Source organism: Mobula hypostoma, chromosome 14 (genome assembly GCF_963921235.1).
Source record: "Mobula hypostoma chromosome 14, sMobHyp1.1, whole genome shotgun sequence".
In the NCBI taxonomy this organism is placed as follows: domain Eukaryota; kingdom Metazoa; phylum Chordata; class Chondrichthyes; order Myliobatiformes; family Myliobatidae; genus Mobula; species Mobula hypostoma.
Window position 1 is genome coordinate 5,640,185 of NC_086110.1, and position 23,591 is coordinate 5,663,775.

Consider the following 23,591-nt stretch of genomic DNA (forward strand, 5'->3'; position numbering starts at 1 on the left):
ATAGAGGCCTATCTACACACAGTCAAGGCTGTAATTGCTGCTACTAAATATTGACTTGAAGGGGGTGAATACTTATGCAATTTTGTGGTTTATATTTGTAATACATTTAGATCACTTTGTAGAAATCTGTTTTCACTTTGACACAAAAGTCTTTTTCTGTTGATCAGTGTCAAAAAAAACTAATTAAATCCACTGTGATTCAATGTTGTAAAACAATAGAACGTGAAAACTTCAAAGGGGGGTGAATACTTTTTATAGCCACTTATACTTAAGGTTGAAATACATACGCAACAAATTCAAATCCTACAGTAACAATATATCAGTTAACACAAGACGTTCTGTACAAGAGGACTTGGCATTTATTCAGTGAGCTGAAATTGTGTGATATTTGTTAAATTAAGTTACAAAGACATTGACAGAGGACACCAACCACTGTGACCCAGAATAAGCCTACTGGATAAATTCTGTTAAAAGATGAATCACAGAACATTAAGTGCTTGTATGCTTAGGTATCAAATTTCAGAACAACCGTGTTCTAAAGTTGTAGCGGACATATAAACTAACCCATATTGCAGATATTACCCCTCTATCATGAGGTCATAAAACAAATAATATGAATGCCAAATTGAAGTAGATCACTGCAGAGGCAGAATATGAGTGAAGAAAGCAAATAACTTACTTCCTTAAAGAATCAGAGGAATAAGGAATGAGTTAGAAGAGTAGTGGTTGAAATCAGACACTGAAAAACATTCAATGAAGTCAAGAAATATTCATTTCACTTTTTTGTAAATGTAAATCTACACAAATAATAGTTTATTTCCAGTGGCAGGAAATTTGACACTGAGTAACACATCGCAACATACTGAACAGAAAATGTAGAACATGCAAAGTCAGTTGTCAGAGGAAGCATTTGTGCTTTAAGCCAATGCCTTGAGTTTCTCTGACAATTTCTGTTTTTGCTTCAGGTCTTGATCAACTGCAATATTTCAGTTTTGTTTTACTTTACTCTTTGCTTGAAGCACTTCTTCGGACAGCTAAACATTGAGATACCATTTCTGCACAGCTTGAGGTGGAATGATGCATTTTCAGAAAGTGATTTTAATGCCCATATTCACTTGTGCACTTTACAGTGTATGTTTGCTGTAGCAGTTGGGCATAACAGCATACATTACTGGAGATATGGTGACAAGCACTGAGCCACTGTCAATGTCAGACTGAAATATTAACACGATTCCTCTCTCAGTGAATATTTTCCAACCTGAATCTTTGCAGTCAGTTTCCAGTTAATTCTGTCACAATTCACATTTAATAGTGTGCCCACATACCATGTACCTGCTTGATGTTGATCACTGTAAAAATGTTCAACACGTGTTGTTAAATAACCATGTTGTTAACATCTCATTAAGTAACCCAAGTGATTCAATTTGTCCCAGCTTCACCTGTGCCTGGCATTCAATTATGGTTCTAACAATGTCAGTGAAATCTTCAGATCACAACATGCCCGTTGTGACAATTAGTATAATTTGGACTGGGTGAGTTAATCATGACTAAGTACCATTCTGATTCCTGAGGTTGTGGGCTCACATCCCAGTCCAGAAATGCACTTGTTCTAAGCTGGATTCTGATCCCTGGCACTTCACCAGATAGATCACTCCCCATAGTGAGTGCCAGCAGCTTCTCCCACCACCACCGGACTAGTCATACCTACAGATATTTAATCCATGCTCACATTTTCTAACAGGATTCACTGAACAGTATGTAGAAGTTAAATGGTCATGTGTTGAATTTAGATGCAGTACTACTGCTAATCCAGAAAGATCAGACAGCGCAGCATGTCACAGGGTGAAATCATTCTCCTCCTGGTCTGGAATCAGCACAATAAGACTGCTCTGAAAAGTCTAGGAATCATACTCCGGAAGCAAACCAACTCTATTAGCAGCAACCTAAAGCAAAACCTCAAGAGCAGAGTGCAATATTCATGGAGTAACTTCCTTTATCTCCACAGCACAGCATGGAACTGCATGGTCGTAGAGCTCACCTTGAGCCACATTCAAGGACGCCATTGAAATAATGCTCAAGGAACACCCTTTCAAGGGAAGGAAAGTGTGGGAGAAATTTTCAGTGCATATCAGACTGTGTCGAAGAAGCTCAGTTTCCACTCTCTGGAGATAAGGTGGTCTGCATCTTGCTCCAAGAGGATACGCAACAGCCAACCCTGTGAAGTCTTTCCAGCTGCTGACACTACAAGCGAAGCCTCTTGATGTCCTCACTACGGAAGTCATTCCGAAGAGCAAGTACCTGACGCACCTCAGCAGGGGTGAGGCGCCACGTTAATGGCCCAGAGTTTTGGCCCCAGTAATCTAAGATCTCAGTGACCTGTTGGGACAGAAAATGAGAAGAGACCTTCACTGCAAATCCACACTTTGCCCAAAACCTGGAACATATTACAACTAAGTTAGGGCTAGAGCTTCTCTCTTTGGAGCAAAGGAGGATAAGAGGTGACTTATTAGTGAGTATAAAATATTATAAAAGGCATAGACAAAGCGGACAGCCAGCATCTTTTTCCCAGGGTGAGAATTGCTAATGCCAGAAAACATCATTTTAAGGTGAGTGGAGGAAAGTTTAGGGGAGATGCCTGAGGTAGTTTTTTTTAATACACAGAATGGTAGGTGTCTGGAATATTCTGCCAGGGGTGGTGGTAGAGACTGATACATTGGGGACATTTACGAGACTCTTAGATCAGCACATGGATTAAAAAATGGAGGGTTATGGGTTACATACGAGGGATTGGTTACACCTGATTGTGGAGTAGATTAAAAGGTTGCCACAACATACTATAACTGCAGTGGGATACTAAAGAAGGCTATTGTGACAGTGGATGTGGGAGAACAGATAGGAAATGGATGTGTTCTAATTGAAAGGATCCCCGGTATCAGAGAATGACTGCAAGATTTTGGAAGTGATAGTCCCACACTTCAAAATGTTTGGTCAGTGAGAAGCATTTATCCAATGGGACACTGAGGGAGCTTTGGGATCAAAAGTATATTAAAACAGGCACTAAATCTTCTAATGAGAAGGCCAGTTTTGGAACACGACATGCAGCTTTCATCAACAAAAAAAGTCACAGTCCATGAGAAGAGGAGAAATGGCCTGAATTTCTGGCTCTAGGTGACCATTCCTGTAACTATGTCCCCATTAATGGTAACTGCTTGGCACCTATCCTGTGTTGCCCCCTAGGGAACCCATGTTTCGCTAAGATTACTCCTCATCCTTTTGAACTCCACAGGATACAAATCTTTGCAAAACATCTAAATTGTGAACAGCAGAGAGCTTATTATTGATCCCACTAGGAAACTCAGTACAATAGGAAGCCTACCAGGCTGTACATTCTGCCCTTTAACCATTTCCTTCTCTCTGAAAATTATTCCCAGCTCTGTGACTGCACTTCAAAAGAATTTCAACAGTTTGGGGACATCCCTGAGAACATGAAACGTACTCCCTCTGAACCGTCACCCAATCCAATTACTGAATCTTGTACAAGACACTCACCCTTTCCAAATTCAGTATCGTTGCCATCTGAGAGAGACGAGCAAACTTATCGCGGATGGTCCAAGTGATTACCGATGTCAGGTATGCCACTAGCGAACGGAGTTCCTTGTCAAACTGCAGCCCACCAAGCTGAGAAAGACCAAAAAGAGCAGGAGAGAACATGAAGCCAAGGTTCAAAAGCAGGAGGATATTTAGATGATCCCAAGAAATCGATGGCAATTGAAAGATTTTGTTTGGTAATGTAGACTCAGAACAAGTAGAAACTAGATGAGTGAGGCAATGGACTGGAGGACACCTGCTGTCCTTTTACTGCTGTCCAATATCCTTTGGGAGAAATGGTTGCAAAATAAAATGGAAGGTGGCATTCTGAAAAGTTGCTTAGGTAGAAGATATCAAATCAATCTAAGAATAGCAGAAAATATGATTTAAGTCAAGAAGACAGTGTTTAATTAGAATTTACTTCAGAATATACTGCATTATTTTACATAAATTTTGTTCATCTATTGACTTTAGAGGATCAAATTTACCACACTGGACATTCAGCACATATTTCCTAGATCTATTGATTGTGTTTATTTGCCAGGCACTGAAGTTCAACTTACTACCCTGTAAACACTCGTTTTACCCTTCCTCCCTGGTCAATAACTGCATACTCTATCCTCCAGTGTGTCCCGGGTAAGTGATTGGAGTCACCAGAAACTTGAGAGTTTCCCCTCCAGGACTGCAGAGATTAACTGTACTAACATTGGTTCATTCTGCAATCAGGTCTGGAATAATCCCAACTTTAGAATAGTAGACCATTCATTCAAACCATGGCTGATCCATAGCAACAAACTGCTGGAAGAACTCAGTGGGTTGAACAGCATCTGAAGGAGGAGAGAAATTGTTGATCTTTCAGGTCAAAACCCTGCATCAGGGTAGAGTGGAGAGGAAAGTGGCCAATATAAAGAGGAGAAGGATAGTGGTGAGAACAGATTCCAAGGTATTTGTTAGATTGAGGAATGTAAGATGACAGGCAGGTAGGGAAAGGGAAGGAGACTGGGAGAGAAGTTGGGGGACAGAGACAGATGAATGAAAGATGGAGGCAGACAAACAAATGCCTTATAACATGGATACATTTCCACGGCACTGATCACCTGTACCTTTCCCCATTATGACCAGACCCTCCAGCAGTGTTCCAATGAAACCAGATCCAATCCTTATTTCATGTTCTCACTAGTACATCTATTACAGCCAGAAGTAGGACTGAGGGATGATTTTGTTTTCACTGACCCAGAGACACTGAAGCCAGTTCCAGGCCCCTCACAATCTCCTACTATAAGATCCAATGGCCGATCTGTAGAGGACCTGAGCTCCACATCGAGCAGTGGATCAGTGGATGGAATTGGTATAACCATACAACAATTACAGCACCGAAACAGGCCATCTCGGCCCTTCTAAGTCCATGCCGAATGCTTACTCTCACCTAGTCCCACTGACCTGCACTCAGCCCATAACCCTCCATTCCTTTCCTGTCTATATATACTTTAAATGACAATATCGAACCTGCCTCTACCACTTCTGCTGGAAGCTCGTTCCAAACAGCTACCACTCTCTGAGTAAAGAAGTTCCTCCTCATGTTACCCCTAAACTTTTTCCCCCTAACTCTCAACTCATGTCCTCTTGTTTGAATCTCCCCTACTCTCAATGGAAAAAGCCTATCCACATCAACTTTATCTATCCCTCTCATAATTTTAAATACCTCTATCAAGTCCCCCCTCAACCTTCTACGCTCCAAAGAATAAAGATCTAACTTGTTCAACCTTTCTCTGTAACTTAGGTGCTGAAATCCAGGTAACATTCTAGTAAATCTTCTCTGTACTCTCTCTATTTCGTTGACATCCTTCCTATAATTCGGTGACCAGAGCTGTACACAATACTCCAAATTTGGCCTTACCAATGCCTTGTACAATTTTAACATTACATCCCAACTCCTATACTCAATGCTCTGATTTGTAAAGGCCAGCATACCAAAAGCTTTCTTCACCACCCTATCCACATGAGATTCCACCTTCAGAGAACTATGCACCATTATTCCTAGATCCCTCTGTTCTACTGCATTCTTCAATGCCCTACCATTTACCATGTATATCCTATTTTGATTAGTCTTACCAAAATGTAGCACCTCACATTTATCAGCATTAAACTCCATCTGCCATCTTTCAGCCCACTCTTCTAACTGGCCTAAATCCTTAGAACCCTTTTAAAACAATGGAACAACATGAGCAATACACCAATCCTCCGGCACCATCCCCATTTCTAATCACATTTAAAATATTTCTGTCAGAGCCCCTGCTTTTTCTACACTAATTTCCCCCAAGGTCTGAGGGAATATCCTGTCAGGACCCGGAGACTTATCCACTTTTATATTCCTTAAAAGTGCCAGTACTTCCTCTTCTTTAATCATCATAGTTTCCATAACTTCCCTACCTGTTTCCCTTACCTTACACAATTCAATATCCTTCTCCTTACTGAATACCAAAGAAAAGAAATTGTTCAAAATCTCCCGTCTCTTTTGGTTCCACACATAGCTGTCCACTCTGATTCTCAAAGGGACCAATTTTATCCCTCACTATCCTTTTGCTATTAATATAACTGTAGAAACTCTTTGGATTTATTTTCACCTTACTTGCCAAAGCAACCTCGCATCTTCTTTCAGCTTTTCTAATTTCTTTCTTAAGATTCTTTTTACATTCTTTATATTCCTCGAGCACCTCATTTACTCCATGCTGCCTATATTTATTGTAGATATCTCTCTTTTTCCAAACCAAGTTTCCAATATCCCTTGAAAACCATGGCTCTCTCAAACTTTTAACCTTTCCCTTCAACCTAACAGGAACATAAAGATTCTGTACCCTCAAAATTTCACCTTTAAATGACCTCCATTTCTTTATTACATCCTTCCCATAAAACAATTTGTCCCAATCCACTCCTTCTAAATCCTTTCACATCTCCTCAAAGTTAGCCTTTCTCCAATCAAAAATCTCAACCCTGGGTCCAGACATATCCTTCTCCATAATTATATTGAAACTAATGGCATTATGATCACTGGACCTGAAGTGCTCCCCAACACATACCTCCGTTACCTGCCCTATCTCATTCCCTAACAGGAGATCCAACACTGCCCCTTCTCTAGTTGGTACCTCTATGTATTGCTGCAAAAAAACTATCCTGCACACATTTTACAAACTCCAAACCATCCAGTCCTTTTACAGTATGGGCTTCTCAGTCTATGTGTGGAAAATTAAAATATCCCACAATCACAACCTTGTGCTTACTACAAATATCTGCTATCTCCTTACAAATTTGCTCCTCCAATTCTCACTCCCCATTAGGTGGTCTATAATACACCCCTATAAGTGTTACTACACCTTTCCCATTCCTCAATTCCACCCAAATAGCTTCCCTAGACGAGCCCTCTAACCTATCCTGCCAGAGCACAGCTGTAATATTTTCTCTGACAAGCAACACCTCCCCCTCTTGTCCCTCCGATTCTATCACACCTGAAGCAACGAAATCCAGGAATATTTTGTTGCTAATCACACCCCTTCTGCAACCATGTTTCACTAATAGCTACAACATCATACTTCCAGGTATCAATCCATGCTCTAAGCTCATCCACTTTTCTTATAATGCTCCTCGCATTAAAATAAATGCATTTAAGAAATTTTCCACCTCTTACTCTCTGTTTATCACAAACAGTGCAAACAACTTTACTATTTTCTTTTTCTTCCTTCTCCCCTATATCTGGTTCCCCTCCCCCCTTGTATCTAATTTAAATCCACTGGAGCCTCTCTAGCAAACCTACCTGCAAGAATATTTGTCCCCCTCCAGTTCAGATGTAAACCGTTCCGCCGGAACAGGTCCCACCTTCCCTGGAAAACTGCCCAATTATCTATAAATCTTAAGCCCTCCCTCCTGCACCATGTCTTCAGCCACGTGTTGATCTGCACTATCTCACTATTTCTAAACCCGCCTGCATGTGGCACTGGTAGCAATCCTGAGATTGCTATCCTGGAGGTCCTGTCCTTTAAGTTGGCACCTAAATCCCTAAGCTCACCTTTCAGGACCTCCCCACTCTTCCTACCCACGTCATTGGTCCCTACATGGACCACGATATCTAGCTGCTCACCCTCCCTCTTGAGAATACGGAGAACTCGATCCGAGATATGGTGGGAGGGGGAAGATGGGATGAAGATAGATGATCCATTTCTTAACTCAATTTGTCTGCCTTTTTTTCTATTCCTTAACCATGTAATTAAAAATGCAATCTCAATTGCTTGCAGCACAGCTGAACAACTGATCTCCGGAGAGACCTCCCTCTAAATTTCCACAGCTTTTATTATTCTGAGACTATTCCAGTATCTAATTGCAAGGTTGCCATTTGTTCTGGACCCAACCAAAAGTGGAACTAATTTCACTCTACCACTCAATCCATAGACAATGGCCACCATTTCAGCCATCTACCTTCTGGATGGTAGTTTCACCCACTGAGCTGTCAGCTCAGCTACACTCACAGGAATGTTCACAAAGTGGCAACATACTCAAGGATTTCTTTTTGCTCATACCCGACTGAACACGGACTTGAGAACCACTTTCTCCAGTTCAACTGCGATCAGGCTGGTCATCAGACTGGTGAGGTGATCGTAGATCACTTGGGACAATCCAACCTGCAGAACATAAAAAGTATGGATAGTACTGAGTTCTCTCTTCCATTCTCACAACATCCTACCTTACTATTAAAGAAAAAGGCCATTAATCAATTGGATCCACATCAACTCACGGGGAAACAATTCTATCAATCCCATTTCCCTCTTGCTTGACAAATTACTCTCTCTACCCATGTCAATCAACACATGTTTGGGCCGTTGTTTCTACTGCCCAGTGGAAGAAGGGAGAGTATGTCCAGGATGGGTGGGTCTTTGATTATACTGACTGCTTTACTGAGGCAGCGAGAAGTATAGACACCGTCCACGGAGGGGAGGCTGGTTTCTGTACTTCATTTTCATTCCACTGGACTGCGGACCAGTTACCAACTAAAACTTGTTCAGTCTAGATCCAGAGCTTTAGTGTAGCCACGTGGAAAGAGATAAAGCATAGAAACGAGTGAATGAGGGCAGTAATGCAGAGCCTTGCATCTTACAGTGAAGGAGAAAAGGAAGCTTAGGGTAAGGCAGAGTTACAAGCTCTTAATATCTATGGGACAGAACATGAGAGCACCAATGACATTGCCCACTACTGCTGCACAGTATGTCCATCATTTTTAGTTTTATTGCTTTGGGAAGCTGCACTTTTCATGCCATGAACATTAAGTAAGTGTTGCACACTTACCTTGAACTCTGCCATTAATTGCTCCAGGTTGAGGATGAATTGTTGGACCCAAGGATCATTAGCTTCATAATCATTAAACTCCTCCTGGAACAAAATAAAATAAGCCGGTGTAAAGCCTGCAGCTTGGGATATCCCAAACCAGCAACCGACTCTTCTTGAAATCATTTTTCAGGACTAACCATGAGGGACATATGCTCACTTGCCTGCTTGCCCATCATCACTTTTAAAGAACACTCTGTATCCATTTCACATAATCCTGAGAACCACAGATTGGTATCAGAGCATTCTGGGATGTTATGCATGTGAAAGAAACATCGGCAATTGAGGTATTAAGTCCATTACGTGAGATTTTATTTGCTGTAGCAGTACCTGCTAATGTTACTTATGTAACATTTGGGAACAGACATCATTGGCAAAGTCATCCTTAACATCCTTGACGGTGGTAGCGAGCCATGTTCTTGAACTGCTGCTGTCCAGAGTCAGAGATATGGCATGGAAACAAACCCTTTTGGACAACTCCATGCAGAACACCAGTCACCGAATGAACACGACTCCTAGTTTAGTTCCTCATCAATTTTAGCCCCCTTCCCCCCCACTCCCGCCCAGAATTCTGCATTCACCTACACACTCCAGGGAATTTATAGTGAATCAGAATCTGAGTCAGGTTTATTATCGCCAACATGTGTCATAAAAGTTTGCTTTGTGGCAGTAGTACAGTGCAATACATTAACAATAATATAATTTACCAGAGGAAATATAAAAATGTTAGTGCAAACAGAGAGCACAACGTGAGGCAGTGTTCACGCGTTCATGATCCATTCTGAAATCTGATCGCCAATTAACCTATCAACCCAGATGTTTATGGAAATGTGGGAAGAAATCCCAGTGGTCACAAACAGAACGTGCAAACTCCACATAAACAGCCCCCAAGGTCAGGACTGAATGTGGGTCTCTGGCTTTGCAAGGCCGTGGCCCTACTAGCAGCATCACTGTGCCCAGCTTGGTGAGAGTCTTCACACAGTGCCGTTGCATACAGAGTTCCTTAATTTGTGGCTCTTGTGGGTGGAGCTTAGGAGGATGATGGTGCCAAATGGTGAATCCTTTGCTTGCATCTTCAGAAACAGCTTTATTTCTATCTTTGACATCTCTTTTTTTTCCTATCAAGGTTCTTTTGAAGACCCTGACCTGGAGTTACACGCTAACTTCGGTTCTTTGCGGAAATGGGACCTGCTCTCAGGGCTTCACGACTGCCCGTTTTTTGACATGTCAAGGACGTGGCCTGCAAACTAGCGTGCCTTCAGGGTGCCAGATTTTCATGGGTCAGGAAACAGGCTGATTCGAGGCCAGTGCTGCCGCCTGATATGTCGTGGGAGTACATGGAAGATCAAAAGCAGCGAGCTGGCTACTGGCTCTGTGCCCAGGGACCTGAGTTCTTAGGGCACAGAGCTCGGAAAAAGTGACGCAACAGACTTTTAACACCATAAATCAGCAAATTGTTTTGTTGTATCTCCCCTCTCACTGTGAAATGGGGACACCTCTTTTTCCCTTATTAGGGAGAAAGAGCCTGTGGTATGGTCGAATTACCGGGTGAATAAGTAGTCTTCGGGGTACTGCAAGTCTGTGTCTTTATTGTTGCTCTGCTGCAGCCTGAGTGCTCAGTGGGGGCACCGATGCTTTTTTGCTGATGGGGGGGTCATTGCTTTGATGCTGCTTATGCGTGGGGGGGGGAGTTGGGGGGGCCTTGGGGTTCTAACATTCAACTCTCATTCATTCTCTGAGGCACTCCTCTGTTTTCGTGGATGTTTGCGAAGAAAAAGAATTTCAGGGTGTGTATTGTATACATTTCTCTGACATTAAATGTACCCATTGAAACCCTAATTTAGATCCCACTGCAAAAAAAGCAGTGTAATTCCAAGTTAGGACAGGAGGATTTTAATATTTTGTCTTAGCTTCAATAGCAATGATTATATGAACATCCAGAAATGATAGGAAGGATATTTCACTGCTGCATGAATTATAAATGGTAAGTGAATTGGTTTTGCATTTAATCAAAAAGTATTCAGTGATATGGAGTGGAGTGATGGTCTCCAATGGATAGAGACTTCTTAACACCAGCAGTGAGGGATTAATAGACTGCTAGACATGGAGCAGTAAAATATCGTGTTTCAAGATGGCAAGGTGACACTTCTACACACTAGGAGAAATGACAGTGAGATTTTGCATTTAAGGATGTTGTGGAGGTTTATAGAACAAACTATAGTCGACCAGCAGCTCCAAACTAAATGATTTGACCTTAATTCTGAGGCTGCATGTATTTACATTACAGGGTGGCTTAGGCAAATCCCTTTGCTTGGAGATAACTGCAATGAAGAGTACATTAGGTTAATGCTTGGGATTAATTGCTCTTACCTCCTCAATGTTATGGGAGATGGACAGGAACCCAGTTATCCAAGGTTTCAGCTGTGGTTTGATAGCTGTGGCATTGAGCTCTGCTAAGCCTTCCTGAAAGACAAAATCCAAACTGTTGACGCAGACCGAACATCATAACAGCAAACACGAGGAAATCTGCAGATGCTGGAATTTCAAGCAAAACACATCAAGTTGCTGATGAACGCAGCAGGCCAGGCAGCCTTTCTAGGAAGAGGTACAGTCGATGTTTCGGGCCGAGACCCTTCATCAGGACTAACTGAAAGAAGAACTAGTGAGAGATTTGAAAGTGGGAAGGGAAGGGGGAGATCCGAAATGATAGGAGAAGACAGGAGGGGGAGGGATGGAGCCAAGAGCTGGACAGTTGATTGGCAAAAGGGATATGAGAGGATCATGGGTCAGGAGGCCTAGGGAGAAAGAAAAGGGGGAGGGGGGGAAACCCAGAGGATGGGCAAGGGGTATAGTGAGAGGGACAGAGGGAGAAAAAGGAGAGAGAAGAATAATGTGTGTATATAAATAAATCACGGATGGGGTACGAGGGGGAGGTGGAGCACAAGCAGAAGTTTGAGAAGTCAATGTTCATTCCATCAGGTTGGAGGCTACCCAGACGGAATATAAGGTGTTGTTCCTCCAACCTGAGTGTGGCTTCATCTTTACAGTAGAGGAGGCCATGGATAGACATATCAGAATGGGAATGGGACGTGGAATTAAAATGTGTGGCCACCGGAAGATCCTGCCTTCTCTGGCGGATAGAGCGTAGATGTTCAGCGAAACGATCTCCCAGTCTGCGTCGGGTCTCGCCTACTGCCTGGCCTGCTGCGTTCACCAGCAACTTTTATGTGTTTTGATCATAAAAGCAAACGGATTCTTGCCGGACATTTCAACTGTATCACAAACCTCTCCAAGGCAAGATCATGGTTCAATATCCCATAAGACTTAGAAGCAGAACTTGGCCCATCGAGTCTGTTCCACCATTTCATCATGGCTGATCCATTTCCCTTTCAGCTGCAATCTCCTGCCTTCTCATAACCTTTCATGCCCTGACCAATCAAAAATCTATCAACCTCTGCCTTAAATATACATAAAGGTTTGGGCTCCACAGCCACCTAAGGCAACCGATTTCACCGATTCACCAATCATGCAAAGCCTGATTACATATTTAAATCAGCTTTGGCCAAGTGTTAAGACACATTCAAAACCCCCTTTTCAGCACATAACAAAAGCTGAAACTGGTACTGAAAGAATGCCTCACTGTAAAGGGTGCCATTTATCAAAAGAAATGGTGAAACCCCATCTATCCTGTATTCCTGTGATGACTATGATCATCAGCTCATTATTTCACCATTCTCAAGACTTGCTGGAGGATTACATTGGAATTCTTCAGAGGTATTTGTTGGTTGTTAAATACGTTGGATGTCCCAGGTCAACCTGACAATACTACGGCAGGGAATATGCCTATTACATTTCACTTTATTTAAAAGTATAGAAAACTGAGAGTCAAAGAGTAATATAGCAAGGAAACAGGCCCTTTAGTTCAATTGGTCCATGCTGACCAAACTAGTCCCAATTGCTCACATTTGCCCCATATACCTCTAAACCTTTTCTGTCCATATGTTTATCCAAATGACTTTCAGATGTTTATTATTATACCTGTTTCAACCACTTCCTCTGGCAGCTCATTCAACATATCTACCACCCTCTGCATGAAGTTGTTGCCCATCAGGTCGCTTTCCCTTCTCACTTAAACCTATGCCGTCTAATTTTTGATTCCTTTTACCCTGGGAAAAGACTGTGCATTCATCTGGTCTATGCCCTTATGATTTAATACATCTCTAAGATCACCCCTGAGATACAAAGTCCTCAACCTACTCACCTCTCCTTATAGCTCAGGGAGAAGGAGAAGATGGCGGCGCGACGCAGCGCGTGCAGCCTCTCCGCTGAATGATATCTGTAATCTGTCAAGTAGGGGACCGTGCACAATTCTGATTTGATGGAGATGGACATGAGAGTACGGAGGAACATCTGGAGAAACTTCTTAAATGCCCGTCTCGCTGCCGCTGCTACTGTGTGGTAACCGGAATCTCCGGAGCAGAAGGCCCCGAATCCTCGGCTTTGCTTGTTTTGGCGGCCGGGGCGAGGTCGAAGGCGCTCGGCAGGCTGTATCGGAGGGGCTGGTCAGAGGCTCGAAGTTTTCGGATGGACGGACTCGGTGTCGGCTGTGGTCGGCTGCTTCCAAGGCATCAGCAGTTTTCGGTACCTTGGAGGTTTATGGCAGGGAGTTTCTCCCTTTCGCCGCCTGCTATTGGGGACTCGGGAGTCGATCGACTCGGGACTTAGACTTTTTTTTTTACCGTGCTCATGGTCTGCTCCATCAAATTATGGTATTGTTTTGCATTGCTGTAACTATACGTTATAATTATGTGGTTCTGTTAGTGTTAGTCTTTGGTTTGTCCTCTCTTCTGTGATATCACTCTGGAGGAACACTGTATCATTTCTTAATGCACGTATGCATTTCTAAATTACAATAAAAGAGGACTGAGTGTTCTCATAATCTAATTCAGGTCATCAAGTCCTGGCAATATTCTCAAAAATATTTTATGCACTCTGCTTAATGACACCTTTCCTGTAACAGAAATAACCAAAACTGTATATAACACTCCAAGTGCAGCAAAATCATGTACGACTACAACACGACATCCCAACTCTACTACTCAGTACCCTAACTGATGAAGACCAGTGTGCCACCACCATCTACTGCGATGCATCTTTCAGTGAACTATGTACCTGTACTCCCAGGTCCCTCTGCTCCACAGCATTCACTGTACAAACCCTACCCTGGTTTGACTTACAGTATGAGATAAAAAAATGTTTTATATAATTAAAATTGGGTTTGACTTGCTTTTTTCTTCAAGGCAAAAATATTATGACAGAGTAACACAGGAATTTTATAATTTGCCACTGCTGCCAGTATTTGGATGACCTCACATGCTCTATTTGCTATCATCATAACTGTTTAAGGATTGTAGCAATTCAGATTACTTTAATTTTTGAATAAACTGGGCTGTGATATGTTTCACCCACATAGGGTGTTGGGCCTGTTGTCTGACAGTTTGCACTTGGCAGAAGACAAATGCAATGAGTTGATTTTAAACCATCAGCTAACATCCTGAATGACCATGACGGGATTCCCAGTTTCTGACCTCATAGGAATTGCCGCAACCCAGTTCAGGTGTTGGTGATTTGTAGGAATCACTGGCCAGGACTTTCTCCACAGGAAGCTAGTGACGGAATATAGAACATTACAGCACAGTACAGGCCATCAGCCCACAATGCTGTGTCGACCTTTTAATCTAACCCAAGATCAATCTAAAGGTTCCCTCCCACAGAGTCCTCCATTTTCCTTTCATCTGTGTGCCTATCGAAGAAGCTCTTAAATCTCCCTAATGTATCTGCCTCTACCCGCACCTCTGGCAGTGCTTTCCATGCATTTAACACTCTATATAAAAAAAAGTCTACCTCTGGTAAATCTCCTCTGAACCCTCTCTAAAGCTTCCACATTCTTTCTATAAGAAAGCTTAATGTGAAAAAGACTAAGGAGCTAGTGGTAGAGCTGAGGAGAGCTAAGGTACTGGTGACCCCTGTTTCCATCCAGGGGGTCAGTGTGGACATGGTGGAGGATTACAAATACCTGGGGATACGAATTGACAATAAACTGGACTGGTCAAAGAACACTGAGGCTGTCTACAAGAAGGGTCAGAGCCGTCTCTATTTCCTGAGGAGACTGAGGTCCTTTAACATCTGCCAGACGATGCTGAGGATGTTCTACGAGTCTGTGGTGGCCAGTGCTATCATGTTTGCTGTTGTGTGCTGGGGCAGCAGGCTGAGGGTAGCAGACACTAACAGAATCAACAAACTCATTCGTAAGGCCAGTGATGTTGTGGGGATGGAACTGGACTCTCTCACGGTGATGTCTGAAAAAGAGGATGCTGTCCAAGTTGCATGCCATCTTGGACAATGTCTCCCATCCACTACATAATGTACTGGGTGGGCACAGGATTACATTCAGCCAGAGACTCATTCCACCGAGATGCAACACAGAGCGTCATAGGAAGTCATTCCTGCCTGTGGCCATCAAACTTTACAACTCCTCCCTTGGAGCGTCAGACACCCTGAGCCAATAGGCTGGTCCTGGACTTATTTCCTGGCATAATTTACATATTACTATTTAACTATTTATGGTTTTATTACTATTTATTATTTATGGTGCAATTGTAACAAAAACCAATTTCCCCCAGGATCAATAAAGTATGACTATGACTATAATGAGGCATCCAAAACCGAACACAATATTCCAAGTGTTGTCTACCCAGAATTTTATAGAACTATTACTGAATTCAGGAGCTCCAACATTACCTTGCAGCTTTTGAATTCAATCCCCCGATTAATGAAGGCCAACACACCATATGCCTTCCTAACAAACCTATCAACTTGCATGGCGACTTTGAGATCTTTGGATGTGAATCCCCAAAATCTTGCTGCTCTTCCCCAGCACTAAGAGTTCTGCCATTGACCTTGCACTCTGCCTTTAAGGTCAACCTTCCAAAGTGGCGCATTTCCCCAGCTACAACTCAGCCCGGTTCTGCATCCTGCAAATGTCCCATTGGAGCCTACGACAACTTTCTACACTATCCACAACTCCACCAACCTTCATGACACCTGCAAACTTACTCATTCACTATTTCACTTCCCCATCCAAGTCATTTATAAAAATCACGAAGGACAGGGGTCCTGGAAAAGATCCCTGTGGAACCCTAACCCAATCACCAGCACCCTCTGCCTTTTGTGGGCAAAACAATTCAGAATCAAGTTTCCCTGATTCCCGTGCTTTATAAATGAGCCTACCCTGGGAAATCTTGTTAAATGCCTTACTAAAATCTATATGTACCACATCCACTGCTCTACCTTTATCAATTTGTTTTGTCCCTACCTCAAGGAGTTCAGTCAGGCTCATGAAGCACATCCTGCTTCTCCCAAAGCCATGCTAACTATCCCTAATCAGACTATGCTTCCCCAAATTATTGTAAATCCTGTCCCCAAGAATCCTCTCCAAAAGTTTCCCCACCACTGATTTAAGATTCACTGATCTATAATTCCCTATTACCTTTCTTGAACAAAGGAATAATATTTGCTACGCTTCAGTCTTCTGGTACTCCTCTAGTGGCCAGTGAAGATGCAAAGATCATTGCCAAAGGTAACCTCCTCCCTTGTTTCCTGTAGTAATCTGGAGCATATCCCATCTGGTCCCAGGGTCTAGCACACCCTCTTTCTTAACTTCTGCATGTTCCAGCATATGAGCTTGTTTCACACCGTCCTCACATCTGTCAAGGTCCCCCTCACCGGTGATTACTGAAGGAAAGTATTCATTAAGAATATCCTCCTCCTGCCTTCTCCAAGCTTCTTCCCCCTTTGATCCTTGATAAGTCCTTCTCATCATTGTCCTGTTCTTCACGTACATGAAGCACACCTTGGGATTTTCCTTAATCCTACTTGCCTTCTCATGTCCCCTTCAAGCTCTCCCAAGTCCCTTCTTCAGTTCCTTCCTGGATATTTTATTCAAGATTCAAGATTGTTTAATGTCATTTCCAGTACACAAGTATAAAGGAGAACAAAATAATTGTTACTCCAGATCCAACACAGCATATACATAAAACACACAAAGATAAAGAAAACAAATTTTAAAAACATAAAGTAATGCTAGGTACAGGAGGGTCTGTACATCAAGTGGCTGACAGGAAATGATAAAGTAGTGGTGGTGGGGTGGGTTAGTGGGTAGAGGTATTGATCAGCCTTCCTGCTTGGGGCAAGTAAGTGTCTTTGAGCCCACCAGTTCTGGTGTGGATGCTGCCTGGGGAGTGGTTTGAGTTCTCCTTAAGCTGATAACCACATCCTTTGTCTTGTTGACACTAAGGAAGGGATTATTTGCCTGGCACCAGGCCTCGAGCTCTTCTACTTCCTCTCTGTAGGCTGTCTTATCATTATTGGTGATGAGCCCCACCATTGTCATGTCATCTCACAAATATAATTCTAAAGAGCCCTGTCTGATCTTTGCATCCTAAACCTCTTGACTAATGTTCCACATCTCTTGTCAACCATGGTTCCTTCACTCTACCATCATTTCCCTCCTCGATGGGATAAACCTATCCAGAACCACATGCAAGAGCTCTCTTTACAACACTCACATTTCCATTGTGCATTTCCCTGAGTACACCTGTTGCCAAGTTCCTGCCTTATAGCTTCCTAATTCCATCCCCCCCCATTAAATACTTTTCCACACTATGTGCTCTTATCTCTATCCAAGGTTATAGTAAAGGTCATGGTGTTGTGGTTACTGTCTCCCATATGCTCACCCCACCAAGCGATCTGTCACCTGACCAGGTTCATTGCCTAGTACTAGGTCCAGTATGGCCTCTCCTCTAGTCAGCCTGTCTACATATTGTGTAAGGAATCCTTCCTGAAGACAGATAACAAATTCTGCCCCATCAAAACTTTTTGCACTAAGGAGGTGTTAATCAATATTAGGCAAGTTTAAGAGCCCTGTTGTTTTTGCATCTTTTCAAAATCTGCCTTCCAATCTGCTCCTCAGTACTTAACAAAATGTGCCACAGCGGAAACAGAATAGGAGCGGACAGTTTGCATGCAACTCACCTGCAGGAGGTCCTTAAATTTGTTGGATACTGCAGCCAGGTCAGATAGGCAGCTGTCAATCTTTGCTTGTGCAAGTTCTGCTCCCAGTCCTTGGCTCAACAGTTTTGTACAGTCACTCTGTGAAGAAACATTCTGAATTCAACTCATTGTAGTGACACTCCACCCAGAGATGGTGGAATGTTGACAACAGCCCCAGAACTGCCCCTCACATTTAGCGATCCGCACAGGGAAGGAGAAAGCTCACAAAAACAACCTATGCTACAGCCCAGCAATTTCACCTGACAGGGATAGGTGCAGCTTTGATCTTAGATTAGACAACTTTATTGTACCACACTGGCCTTCACTGATGAGACAGACCTTGTGAAACACTCTGATAATAATATGTCTAAAAATGTCAAAAACATGGAATAAAATTAGCCTTGAGATTAATATTAATAAAATGCTTGTTTTTATATATGCTTTTGAAATAGAAGAAATTTTTAATACCCTCAAGAAGTAGGTTTTAAATGGTAGCGAATTTAATTGACTGGGCAAGGACATTGCAAGACAATGAAGATCTGGACTTCATACTTGTACCTTCTGAAATGCTCTTATCCAGGAGCTGCCTTCCTGCCTCCTACCCCCTTCCCCATAGAGATGCTACGTATGACTGAGTAGTGCACACCATATAAACTGCAAATCCAAGTGTATGAACAATGATCATGAGCAGTAGGAAATGAGTCTAGCCTCAGTCTTCAGTACTGGATATACGCTCGTGGCTAAAAGCATGTGTCCAGTCATCACTGACTGGCAAAAGATTGGATTTCATTGTGGATCAGCTCACAAATGAATAGTCTCTTAAAATACTGACTGTTTAATTGAGGGCATTTCAGATGTTGTAACCAACAGGATGCAGTACCTTCTACAACAAAGAGGGGAGAAAAATGGAAACTTTTATTTTTTAATGTGGCATGAAGGAGATGGCCCCAGTGAACAATGGAACCAACGGCAACCTCCTACAACTGACGAAATTGCTTCTTTCACTTCTCTTACTGCTTCTTCTTTCAAATGTGATTCTGTTACCATTGGAGCCTGCAATCGACATTTCTGTGTGTTTTTGGGCTGATTGAGCAATCTGGCTCTTTGCTGTCTCCGAGGGAGTCCAGTGAGGTTTTGAGTGAAGTGTGCGGCCTCAAGACCAAGAAACCTGAAGATGGGGTCCAAGCCCACGATTGACTCCATTTCTTGTCAATTAAAGTGTCGAGGAAGGTTGAAATCAGTGAGGACAAGAGCAGAAGGCAAGTGAGTGCTCAGCGCTGTCTGCCTGTGGGTGACCAGTCTCTCTCTCATTCTTGCTTGCTGTTGCTAGAGGAACATGCCTGAATGACCGGTCTCTCTCTCCTCACTCGACGCTGCCAGAGGATGGTGCTGGAGTCTTGGGTCTTGGGCAAGGTTTAATCGACACATTTTGTGGATTGGACCTGTGCTTCTGGGTTCCAGTTGCTCCTTTTCTGTTGTTATTTTGTGCGGTTTTGATTAGGATGGAATGACTTTACAGCCTCCAGTCAACAAATGACACTGCGCTGTATTGAACTGAACTGAACTGAAGTGAATATTCCTGGAGTGTTTCGATGACTTGTGATTTGAGGTTTTATATTCTGTGTTTTTCACTCATTTTTGGTGTCATTTGTGTTTTGGTCTTTGTGCATTGGGGGTTTGACGTTTTACTTTGAACAGGTTCCATGGTTTTCTTTCTTTCAAGGCTGTCTGTGGGAAAACGAATCTCAGGGTTGTATACTGCATACATTCTTAGATAATAAATGTACTTTGAACCTTTGAAATTGTACATGTGTCTTTACAAGTTCTCTTACCTCTAGGTTCTTTTTCAGGGTCAGGAGATTTTCACTGCACAGCTCCACATTGTTCAGAGTTACCTAAATGAGAAGAAATCACACAGCTGAACTGCACAGAACTAAACATCAGGAGGTGTGAGAGTCTGATCGCCCTAATGGTTGAGAAGGTTCGCCTTGGATTGGTTAAGACTCTGAATAAGGCACTGTAAATATGCCCTTGGTTTCTGCAACACTTACAGAAAATACGTCACTTCAACATGGGCCATCACACTAGTGTGATAATGATGAGATTATGTTAAATAATGGCTCGTACACACCAAACCAAGTGAGCTTTGGTCCTCATCTGACAAGCTAAGGAGTGCAGGAAAGGTTTACAAGTATATTGCCAGAATTGAGAACCTGACTGATATTAGGAAGTATGACATTATTCCTTGAGATTAGGAGGCTGAGAAGTGATCTTTCAGACATGTACAAAATCATGATGGGCAGTCTTTTTCCCAGGGTTGGAGAAATCATGAGCGTAAGTTTAAGCTGAGAAGGGCAATATTTAGTAAGAACTTAAGACTGACTTCTTTTTTTAAAAAAACACAAAGGGTGGTGGGTATGTGGAATGAGCTGCCAGAGGAAGTGGTTGAGGCAGGTACAATAACAACTTATAAAGACAGTTGGACTGGTATATGGATTGGAAAGGTTATTGGCCAGGATGCTGGCAAATGGGACTATGCTGGATGGCAACACACATCAAAGTTGCTGGTGAATGCAGCAGGCCAGGCAGCATCTGTAGGAAGAGGTGCAGTCGACGACCTCTTCCTACACCTACACCTCTTCCTACAGATGCTGCCTGGACTGCTGCGTTCATTAGCAACTTTGATGTGTGTTGCTTGAATTTCCAGCAGCTGCAGAATTCCTGTTGTTTGTTGTTGTTCTATGCTGGATGGGCCATCTTGGTTTCTACACTGTACAACTCTATGAACTTGGAAGCATTTGAATTAGAAACTGAGTGAGCGAGAGAGAGTGTATAGCTCTCACCAACCAGCATCTGTAAACAGCATCAAGAACATGACAGAATGATGCATTCAATGTAGCACAGGGTCCTGGCCCCTCAGGGGCTTGGTAGCCATAGCAATTTATTACAAAGTTTGTGACAATACTACTTGGCAAGTTTAGATGTATCTATCACTAGAATTGGGAGTGCAAAATGGACACCATCTTGTTCCTCATCACTAGCACCTTTAATCAAAGCATAAAATTAACAACTAAAAAAAGTTGAATTTGGTCAGTGAGCAAGGAAGCCTTTAAATATGAAGTTATGCCAATAATTTTCCACAAAATACTACAGGTTCTGGAAATCTGAAACAAAAACAGACAACGTAGGCCCAGTTTATACCATTAACTCACTCTTTTTCTCTCCCTCTAGATGTTATCTGACCTGCTGATCATTCCCCATATACTGATTTCCCAACAAATACTGGGCATAATAGGAAAGGTGAAGCCACAACACATTATCCCTAATACGAGAGGCAAACTGAAAAACAAAATACCAGAAAGGATTGCTTGGCTTCGTCTGTACTTTCAATGCCCTTAGTGTCAAATTTGCCCTGCTGCAGGCTGGAATGCATGATGTTCACTGCACTGGTCACACCACGCTGTATGTCCTGAAGGGTTGTAGCTGGGAAACCCATGCGCAGCTTGTTATAAAGTACTTCCCTGGGGAACAGAAAGAGAGAGGAACATATCATAGCTATAATGCAGCTGTATGACTTCATAATATATTGTACGACAATGAGGAAGGCTGGCTATCAACTCACAAGACCTGGGCTATTGCAAAACCAGATTAGGTGAGGAGACACAGGAGACTGCAGTTGTTTGAATGTGAAGCAACATTCTGCTGGAACAATTCAGCTGGTCAAGCAGCATTTGTGGGAAGAATTTTGGGTCATTTCTACTTGAAGTGCTGACAATCCTCCTGTCCTCACACAGGTGCTGCTCGCCCTGCTGTATGTTAACTTCTTATGCTGACAGACTAAAGCATTGCGCTGAATGGCTCCATGAAGACAACATATTCTTCCCATTTACTGTGAGGGAATGAAAACAAACTGAGAACATACCCTGATAGCCGTGATAGCTCCAGAAACATTTCGAAGGATTTGTCGATGGAGGTGAAATTGAAACATAAGGAGCAACACAGTATCGTAGCGGTTAGCGTAAGACTTTACAGTGCCAGTGATCTGGGTTCATTTCTCGCCGCTGTCTGTAAGGTGTTTGTAGTTTCTCCCCGTGATCACATGGGCTTCCTCTGGGTGCTTCAGTTTCTTCCTACGTTCATAGGTTAATTGGTCCCATGGGTGTAATTGGGTGACACAGTCTCTTTGGGCCAGAAGGGTCCACTACCGTGCTGTATCTTTAAATCAAAGATGTCTCACAAAGCCAAACCTAGTGAGATGTCTCCAAGAGAGACCCAGAGATGCAGAGAAAAATCGAGATCAGTGTTTTACTGCTGGGTAATTTAGCAGCTTTAATCATTTACAAATGCATTAATAGGGTTTCAGAGAATATAAGATGCAACAAATTAGGGATACTATCTTTGACACTTCATCTAGATTTTTAAAAGTTTAATCGTTTAAAGGGAGAGAAAACAATGAGAAGTTAAGAATTCTAAAAGAACTAAAGATTTTGCGTATGCTGGAAATCTTGAGCAACATACATAAAATGACAGAGGAACTCAGCAAATCATGCAGCATCAAGTTGGCAGGTTATAGGGAGAGAGGTCATCTCCCAGTGCAGCCTCCTCGACATTAGCGAGATCCAACATACATAGATTGGAAGCACCTTCGCTCTTTTCACCGCAAAAGGCAGAATATCCTGATGGTCATTCATTTTAATTTCACTTCCCACTCCAGCATGTCTCTCCATGGCCTCCTCTACTGCTACAATGAGGCCACACTCAGACTGAAGGAGCAATACTTCATAGTCAGAAAGCCTCCAACCTAATGATATGTCCATTAACTTCTCTAACTTCTGGCAATTTCTCCCCATCTCCCTTCACCCCTTTTCCATTCCTCATTCTAGTTCCCCTTTCACCTCTTCACTTGTCTTCACCTGCCCATCGCCTCCATCTGATGCCCCTCCTCCTTCCCTTTCTTCCATGGTCCACAGACCTTCACTATCAGCCCCTTTTCCTCTTCCACCCATTCCCTGACAACTTCTTACTACATTTCCCCTTCCCCACCCACCTTCCCCCTCACCTGGCATCTTATATCCCTTCCTCTCCCACTTCCATTCTTGTTCTGGCTTCTGCCCCCTTCCTTTCCAGTGCTGATGAGGAGCCTTGGCCCGAAATGACAACTGTTTATTCTCCTCTATAGTTGCTGCCTAGCTTCGTTGCCTGGATTGGAGCGCTTACCTTATGAGAATAGGTTAAGTGCACTTGGCCTTTTCTCCTTGGAGTGACGGAGGATGAGAGGTGACCTGATAGAGGTGTACAAGATGATGAGAGGCATTGATCATATGGATAGCCAGAGGCTTTTTCCCAGGGCTGAAATGGCTAATACGAGGCGGTATAGTTTTAAGGTGCTTGCAAATAGGTACAGGGGGGATGTCAGGGGTAAGTTTTTCCACACAGAGAATGGTGGGTGCGTGGAATACACTGCCAGTGGCAATGGTGGAAGCGGATACAATAGGGTCTTTTAAAAGCCTCTTAGATAGGTA

The 23,591-nt window shown here is 42.8% G+C and overlaps 1 protein-coding gene across 1 annotated transcript in view; it reads right to left on the reverse strand.

Moving 5' to 3' along the window:
- Positions 1 to 242: 242 nt before the first annotated feature.
- cog4 (component of oligomeric golgi complex 4) overlaps positions 243 to 23,591 on the reverse strand; it is a 75,347-nt gene continuing 51,998 nt past the window's right edge. Inside the window, exons 12-19 of the mRNA XM_063066614.1 lie at positions 21,425 to 21,590; positions 19,902 to 19,964; positions 18,052 to 18,168; positions 11,329 to 11,421; positions 8,920 to 9,003; positions 8,157 to 8,258; positions 3,550 to 3,678; positions 243 to 2,376 (exon numbers count right to left, since the gene is read on the reverse strand). Coding sequence (XP_062922684.1) covers positions 2,242 to 2,376; positions 3,550 to 3,678; positions 8,157 to 8,258; positions 8,920 to 9,003; positions 11,329 to 11,421; positions 18,052 to 18,168; positions 19,902 to 19,964; positions 21,425 to 21,590 — 889 coding nt within the window. The 3' untranslated portion in view covers positions 243 to 2,241. The remainder of the gene's footprint in view (positions 2,377 to 3,549; positions 3,679 to 8,156; positions 8,259 to 8,919; positions 9,004 to 11,328; positions 11,422 to 18,051; positions 18,169 to 19,901; positions 19,965 to 21,424; positions 21,591 to 23,591) is intronic.